This window comes from Humulus lupulus, chromosome 2 (assembly GCF_963169125.1).
Source record: "Humulus lupulus chromosome 2, drHumLupu1.1, whole genome shotgun sequence".
NCBI classification, from domain to species: Eukaryota; Viridiplantae; Streptophyta; class Magnoliopsida; order Rosales; family Cannabaceae; genus Humulus; species Humulus lupulus.
The window spans coordinates 92,750,819-92,759,566 of NC_084794.1; the positions used below are offsets into that span (position 1 = coordinate 92,750,819).

Genomic DNA, 8,748 nt, shown 5'->3' on the forward strand with positions numbered 1-8,748 from the left:
GACCACTTATCAAAACCCATGCCTTCTAGGTATTGAGCAATGGCTGGGTCTTTTGATTTGATTTTTTCGAAGTTAGCGTCGAACTCGGATTTCCTAAAAGCATATGCCGCATTATACATCAACACATGACAATGATCAGTCTTGAATTTAGTAACCACATTCATACTAATGTGGTGGTAACAAGCACCGTGATAGGCATCGGGGAAAATAGTTTCCAAGGCATGTGAAATACTTGCATGCATGTCAGATACAAATGCCAGGTCCTCGACTTCCCCAATCGCTTCCTTTAGCTTTGACATGAAATACTTCCAAGAATCATGATTCTCACTATCCACAATACCAAATGCAACTGGATATAGATGGTTATTTGCATCCAGTGCGACTGCACATAACATCTGCCCACCGTATTTTGTCTTTAAAAAGGTACCGTCCACACAAACACAGGACGACATGTACGAAACCCTCTTCTACTAACTCCGAGTGAGAAAAAACAATATTTGAATCGGTCTTCCTCAGTGACAAAATCTGTCAACGTCCCGGGATTTTTCTGTTGAAGCATGAACAGGTACGATGGTAACTTCTAGTAGGATGCTTCCAGTGTCCCTCTGACATAAGAAAGAGCCTTCTCTCGGCATCTCCAAGCTTTTCCATATGACAACTCAATGCCATAATCATTCTTAATGTCCTCTCTTATGTTGTTTGCCATGTACGCATTCGATCCAGTCTGATATTTTCTCTTTATGCAATGACCAATAACCCAAGGTGCAGCTTGGCGATGGCCTTTATGTCGGAGGTCAAGTGAGCAAGTGTGTTTGTTGGTGAAATGAGTTATCTCGAACACATCAGATTTAGGAATTCTCTTCCCCCTAAACCTCCACCCACAATCAGGATCCTTGCAAGTGATATACCAAACTTTAGTACCTGACTTCTTCACCACAAACTCGAAGTTCTGCTTCATTGCATACAAGTGTGCCTTCGTCTTCAACTCTAACTTGTTCTAAAAAACTTTCCCAACTTCTATTACTCCACAACTCATCCCAGATAACGTGGGGATAACACAAGAGGGGCATGGGATATCTTCAGCAGTATACGCTGGAGAACTCCATCTATTTCCATCATCTTTTGTAGTTGGACGACTGCTCTCTGATCCAGCAGTCCTCCGTCCTTGGCTTTCTTGACGACTTGGCAATGGTCGTACATTTAAATTATCTACTTGAACCACATGTAGCATCGACAACTGATCCTCTGAGTTATCATCAGAACTACTGCACCCCTCAACTCTTTCATCATCATCACCAAAAAGGGCAACTGGATCGTCATTGACATAAGGCTCATACTCATACCCATCATCATGCGGGAGATTTGTTAGGGGAAAAAAAGTTTCATTATGACTAGGACCTCCCATACATACACTTGGCCTAGGAGCTGTTTGTGGAACAGCCGTGCATGATTGATTATGATTTTCCATATTAACACTCGCTCTAGGAGATGGATCAATAAGAGCAATGTTCTTTGCAATCGAACTAACGCATAAAGGAACCCGATGTTTTAAGGACTTTGAATTTTCAAGAATAAGAGCACTAACTCCTTCATCATCTGTTATTTCAATGGGATCTACGCTAAAATCATTGCATGTAAACGACACTTCCAACTTTAAGTCAAACAATGACCTATCCACTTTCAACTTTGAATACAACTTCTCCAATAATTCTATGTAACCAACATCAATTGGTACATGTATTATAGTGTTCAAACCAGCTTTGAAATTCTATTTTTCTCCTTTCTGTTTCCAAACACCGTTGTAAGAAACAATTATATTAACTTTGGAACCTGCAAATTTACAAAAAAAAAAACATAAGAAAATTATAAAAATAAAGTGTAATCTATGAAGAATCGATGGTAAATCGATGATGTATCGATGTCTATGAAAATCTGTATTGTAGTTCAAAATCGATGCCACATCGATGACATTTCGATGCATCATCGATGCTGATGGTTGCCATTTCAATGCGATACAATTTCAATGCCACATCGATGCCTTATTGACGCTGAACCAAATAAACATATATGACATTGATTCAACATCGATACATCATCGATACTAACATCGAAATTAGATATTCGCCTCAGTATCGAAATGGCATCGATGTACCATCGAAATGCCATCGATGCTGATGGTTGCCCTATGTATGCGATTCAATTTCGATGCCACATCGATGCCATATCGATGCCATATCGACGCTGAACCAAATGAACATATATGGCATCGATGGCATTTCGATATACCATCGATACTAACGTCGAAATTCGCCTCAGTATCGAAATGGCATCGATGTACTATCGATTGGTTGCCCTATGTATGCGATTCAATTTCGATGTAATATCGATGCCACATCGATGCCATATTGACGCTGAACCAAATCAACATATATGACATCGATTCAACATCGATACACCATCGATATTACATCGAAAATATCATCTAATTTAGATGTTCGCCTCAGTATCGAAGTGGCATCGATGTACCATCGAAATGGCATCGATGTACCATCGATTTTGGAAATCCCAGATCCGAGGAACAGTTCAAAAATTGCAGAAAAAAATACAAACTCAACTGCGGAATAGTTCGAATCTAATATCTAACCATGACATTTCATATTCATAAGTAGATTAATGAAATGATACTTACCCATGATTTTTTCTCTTAAAAACGCCAAGAAACTTCCAATCCGTTCCACCTCCGAGCTGTGAAAAAATGGCTGTAAATGAGGGATGAGAGAAAGAGAGAGAGAGAAAAAATGTGTGAAGTGTTAAATTTGAGTGAGGGTATTTTTATCCAAAATATAAAAGGGGGCATATTATGGGGAGAATTTTTATGTTAGCATTTTAAAAAAATTAAATATGTTATGATGCATAAAAGGTAAAATTTCACATCTGTAACTCATATAATTGAGAACAGTTTGATTAAATCAGCAAAATTTTATTAATTAAATTTGAGTTTAAGATACCAAATATATATGATGTCAAAATACAAATACCAAATATGTTCGATTTCAAAATACAAGGTACTAAAAAGTATTATTGTAAACATAGGGTAACAAAACCATAGTTTAAAAAAAAAAAATCTCATCAGTTAAGAGGGCATGGACGCGACATGTACGCGATGCTATTACACACTGTAATGACAGCAAATAACGACCTTTCACCTTTAATATACTGTTATACAGTTCCCAGTAATTGAAAAATCATCCAAAAAAATCTGCCTACCAAACACTAAGGTAGAGCATATACATATACACTAGATGGATAAAATATTCATAATGACTGCGTCTTCCCCTTTTTCTTGGTTGTTTGTTTTTCCACTATACAATTGATGAACCTACAAATCTTCTGTGGTCAGCTTTTCAAGCATCCTCTCAAAGATTCTTTCATGAAAAAATTCCAAGCTAACCAAGCTGCACCAACTGCAGGCTCCACCTAATTTTCATTCAAGAAAACAAACACAAAAGTTGTATAAATTTTACAAAGGAAAAAATTATTGAATGTATACAATCATACTCACAGTTGTTCCAACAATTAGCATGATTGCATAAGCTTACTATTCATTTCATTCTATCATGCATGTTGAGAAGAAGATTTTCAGCTGGATACATTTTTAAGCCAATCACAAATAATTTCAACGCTATCACTAACTAATAACTATGCTATCTCATTCTTTAATTGCTAGTTAAATCAAGATATGAGAACCAGTATCTACAGTCTACATAGAGTCCAATCCAAAGTATAGGTGTAGTAGACCATTCTCTTCATATTGTCCAAACTAATTTTTTGTCGTCTAAAGGAACTTAAGCATGCAAGTATACTTGAAATTGGACTACAAGTTGCAAATGGAGGCAAAGAAAAGGTTTGGAGCTTGGATAATAAATTATTAGTAGTAATGAATTCACGCAAGACTGTCAGAATAGGGTGTAAAAACTTGAAAATGTAGCCGTTATGACTATTTGATGGTCCCCTTAGAAAGAAAGAATCAATAGAATTTTTTGAGTTGGAAGGAGTCACTCTGGGTTATTATTAAAATTTATGGCTCTTTGTATTTTTTACACTAGATTTTTTTTTTAAAAAAAAAAAAATTGTCTCCTGATGCAGGTAGGGATTGCCTAGGAATTAAGATGATCAAATTTCACTACAATAGTTTCGTTAGCATCTGGAAGTACTAGAAGATGAAAGTGAAACCATAATACAATTTTTATTTTATAATATTTGAATGAAATTAATTAATTAGTAGACTGTTCTTTGGATGAACATTTTAATGACGAAGATTTCTTATCATCTACTGAAATTTTTTGTAATTACTTTGTAACAATCTAATAATAATAATAATAATAATTCATTGTCATCTTTTGAAGTTTCTTTATAATAATAATAGGCAAAATATGCTTACCTTAGGCCTAATTGCAACGACCCCAGGGTAGTTCTTATTGATGCACTTCACAACTTCTTTTCCTATATCCCACCTCTTATTTGCTTCGAGTACACCACCAACCATCACAAGTGGAAAGGAGTGTTTACCATCTGCAATAATATTTTCTCACAAAAATCACAACACTGAAGATAGAATTCTGCAGCAATTGAAGGACGTGTTTATATCTCCAACTTTCTAATTCGTCTACATATGCATTTGTTGCTTGAGATAAATTTTCCACTACATTGTACTCCACCAAACTCAAATCCAAACACGGACGACTACATGCTCAAAGCTGTGTATGAAAATTTCTCTTCTTGTTAAACTAAATCAATGCCTTGTTTAATCATGTATGATCTCATGGCTTTACTAGAAAAAACACAATCAAGAGCCTAAAAATCAATGTCTTAAACCCATGTTAGATCTGTACACCATACCTTCTCCACTCAAGTCAAGTCTTTGAACAACAGCTTTCACACTTGATGCCAACTCCTCGACAGAATCATATAAAATTCTATTTGCAACCTCATCACCAGCCTCAGCGCAACATACAACAACTGGGACAAGTGCTGCAATCCGGGCCCAAGATGGATCTTCATAAGTCCACCTAAATTCCAATAGAAAAAAATTTTGTCTCAGCTGCATACTCAACAAATATATAAAATGCTGATACTTTCTATATTGCATGACATATTTCTCAAGAATGAGTGGAAAAACACATACAGCACAACTTTATTTAAACAAATACACACACAAAACACCAATAAATCTATGAAAACGTCAGTAGAATGACTATAAAAACAAATACAGTGGTATTTGCACCAAACAATTGATTTAACACTGACTATGAGAAAAGCAATAAAAAGTTGAACAACCACTGTACCTATTAATTTCCATCAAAACTATACTAGTTGGAATTTAAATTTCCATGTCAGCATACCATTTCTTAACCAAGGCTATCCAACGGTTTGCTGGTAAACAAATTTAGAGATAATAAAATAAATCTTGTCCGTTATATTTTCCAAACGGTGCATATAAGATTGGCTGCAGACTGTAAGATGTTGAAATAAACACTAGTAATAATTTTACAACATATGTGACAGAAAATAGTAAGCATTTCAGATATATACCCAATTAGTTCATCTGGAGAAGAAAGATCAAGTGATTGTAAAATACTAGATGTAAGCATTGTATGTGAACCACGCCCATCATGGGCTTTAATAACTGCAGTTAATGCCTGTGAAGCTATTCCATATCCACTGCAAGTAGACAAGATTATCTAAATGAGATAACTAGAATGGGAAAAAATGAAATAGAATACAGAAATATTAAATCCAAACAGATATCCTAAATACTGCCATTCCTATGGTGAAACAAAAAAGATAGCTAATCAATGCAGTCATATAAGAGAAAGTTTTGTTTCTTTTCTCTAATATAATGTATGGAATAGAGTTTAAACCGTTTTACTTTACTTGTCACATATGGAAAAGAACTTCTTACTTTGTTAAACAGTAAATGAGAATCAGATTTAGAGTGCGTAGATGCAATGCTCATTGATGTTCTTCATTTATGTCTATGATTTAGATCTCTGAGTTAAAATTATATACTGTTTATATCCAGTAAAAAAAGAAAAAGAAATGTACATATGATATAAATATAGAATCCATGTTTCAAAATTATACTATTGCTTTCAGGTTTTGCAAAATCTCACTCTGAAAGGACAACTGTACTCACATATTTTATGTGTGGTCGTGTGCATGCACCCGAAATGAAATAAATAAATACATAAAAGAACTATAATTATATACTACCTTCCCCAATCACCTAACACAGGCCCAGCTCCCGCAGCCCTAGCTTCTCTACCATCTTCTGTGAATCCATAAGCAATGGTTCCTGTTCCGGCAATTAAAACACATCCATGGAGTTTTCCCATAGTTCCACTTGCCAGAGCAGCTACAGCATCATTCTGAACATATAGCCTCACGTGGCTGGGAAAGATATCCCTATTTACATCAAGAACAGAATGAGTTGAAAGGAAAACTAAACGCTAATGTGACATGTGTATTTTCATCTTGTTTGCAAATATTGGCAAGACAATCAAAATTACTACGAGTTAAGCATTGCAGTCAGAAATAAGGCAGCAAGTATACTTAGGAAGTACACCAACCAAAGCCTACTAAACTCAAGCCACCTAGATTTCATTGACCATGCTTATTGACACTCGATGACACTATAAAACATTCAGATTTGGAGTGCCTGTCACCAATAACAACTACACTGCTCGCCTTGGACAGTTGAAAATATCAAATGAGCAGAAGAAATCCCCTAAGGGCCTTGCAATTTACTGCTTCCAATCAGTTGTCTTAGAATGTTCCGACTTTGATATTCATTTCACTGCTTTTTTATTGTTTTTCTTCTACAAGGATACTGAGCACACAAAAACAATAAGACAACTACTAAATCTTTATTTTTTTTTCTTTCCAATAACTGTTAAGTGACTAGATGCATCAGATGCACTCGAATGCTAATTTTCATAAGCTAATAGCTATCTACTGCTCTCTACCTCCGGATATATGTTGCCAGACTTGCTTTTGGTGTCAATCAACAAATGATTTTTGGCGTCAACTCTAAAAAATAATAGTACCTCAGCCAGTCTAATATTTTTTCCTGATCAGTTGGATGGTTAACTCCAGACACAGCAAGAAAAACAGCTCGAACTGCAGACCGGTTTGAACCCGACTTCAAAAGCGCCTCCGCCATAACTTGCTCCAGCGTCTCCCTAGCAGCAGCTTCTACAAAACAATGAAAGAACCTAGTTTTATCTTAACAATAATGTTTCAAACCAAAAGTTAATATCCCACAAACTAAACATTCGTGGTGACAAACTTATACTTGTTCTGATTAGTAACACTTCAAAAAGGTTCTAGTTCCCTATACCCCTTTGACCAAAAGCTTTTTTTTTGCTGGAAAATCCTTAATAAGATCAAATTTTATTAAGAACTTTGACCGCCACCATGAGAGGGGACCTCCTCAAACGACATGAAGCTAGAACACTATAGAGACGAGACGAGTCCAGTTAGTACAGAGTCTGCCAATTCAATTATATTCTTTAACGTATGAAACATAACAAGTTATATGAAACGACACCCAAATACCATTTTTTAAGGCTTTAGTCAAACATTTTTCAATTCAAGTATCCAAAAACGAATTTTGATTATTCAAGAGAGAAAATAAAATCAAGCGAAATTACCACCGACGCTGTTGTGGTTGGAGCAGCCGGCGACGGTGCGTGCGAGCACGTGCGGGTGGTCAGGGAGTGGGTCGGAGAAGGGAACGACCGGCATGCAAATGCAGACAGTAGAAGTAGTGCCACCATCTAAGCCCAGAATGACGTCTGTGGCCCCTAAAGCCAGGGGCACGTGATGCTCGAAATCCCAGATTTCGCTATTTCTGTACCTCTTCATATTACTCTCTTGCTCTACCAAAACAATCAGACCGAACTGATTGGTTAATTAGCCCAAAAACCCACCACCAATACAAAGAAGCTCTCTCTCTCTCTACAAAGTCAGTCAATCAGGAAAAATGATTTGATTTTGATTTTGGGATTAATTTTGATAATTAAGTAATGGAATAGGACTTAACTTGTACTTAAATGAGATTTTGTTTAACGAATTATATATTTTCCTAATAATGGATTATGACTTACGAGGAGTTTATAGGAGCTGGACGGCTAATGGGACAAAAGCTTGTGGTCGGAGTTGGAGTGTTATGCTTCTTATTTATATACAAGTTTTTTATAATATGATACAACGATGTATTACAAATTTTATGTAATAGAAAACTGTTTCACATGATAGTATATAAAAAGTAAAAGGTAATTTGGTGTGTGAATGTGATGGATTTTGATTTATACTGTTTGGCTTCGAATCAGATACAATTCCTTTAAGATTAGTCTCAAGAAAGCAACATTGTTGGGAGAAGTCGTGTTGCTGTCATTTTGATTTACTAAGGCATTGGGTTCGGAAATTAATTAAATGGAAAAAACAATCCAATTAGTAAAAAGGTGGAAATGCTTTCTTGTCCATAGGAATAATACAAGCTTAATTTGATTCCTAATTCTACATTTTATTTGGGTGTTCTTTTTTTCTTCTCACCTCTTTCTAAATAAACACTTCATAACTTTTTTTTTCAAAAAAAATCAGTACAAAGTTAAACTCTATTAGTAAAAATTTCACCCATATAAAGAATTATTATTTAGAAAAAAAAAAGAGAAATGTTTAAAAACT

At 35.5% G+C, this 8,748-nt stretch overlaps 1 protein-coding gene across 1 annotated transcript; it reads right to left on the minus strand.

Moving 5' to 3' along the window:
* Positions 1-3,182: 3,182 nt before the first annotated feature.
* Positions 3,183-8,242, minus strand: LOC133818229 (uncharacterized). The gene is made up of 7 exons (XM_062250980.1): positions 7,713-8,242; positions 7,107-7,254; positions 6,274-6,465; positions 5,593-5,721; positions 4,900-5,069; positions 4,442-4,572; positions 3,183-3,477 (listed from the first exon to the last, which is right to left on the minus strand). Exons 1-7 carry the CDS (start codon positions 7,924-7,926, stop codon positions 3,397-3,399), a joined length of 1,065 nt encoding a protein of 354 aa, XP_062106964.1. The 5' UTR covers positions 7,927-8,242; the 3' UTR covers positions 3,183-3,396.
* Between the last annotated feature and the right edge of the window lie 506 nt (positions 8,243-8,748).

What these genes read in the sequence shown, in the direction of transcription:
- LOC133818229 (XM_062250980.1), bottom strand. Translation starts at nt 7,926, where the DNA reads ATGAAGAGGTACAGAAATAGCGAAATCTGGGATTTCGAGCATCACGTG. An exon ending in ACTTGACTTGAGTGGAGAAG is followed by an intron (nt 4,573 to 4,899) that starts GTATGGTGTACA and finishes ATATTATTGCAG; the next exon opens with ATGGTAAACACTCCTTTCCA. An exon ending in TCGTTGCAATTAGGCCTAAG is followed by an intron (nt 3,478 to 4,441) that starts GTAAGCATATTT and finishes AATGAAAATTAG; the next exon opens with GTGGAGCCTGCAGTTGGTGC.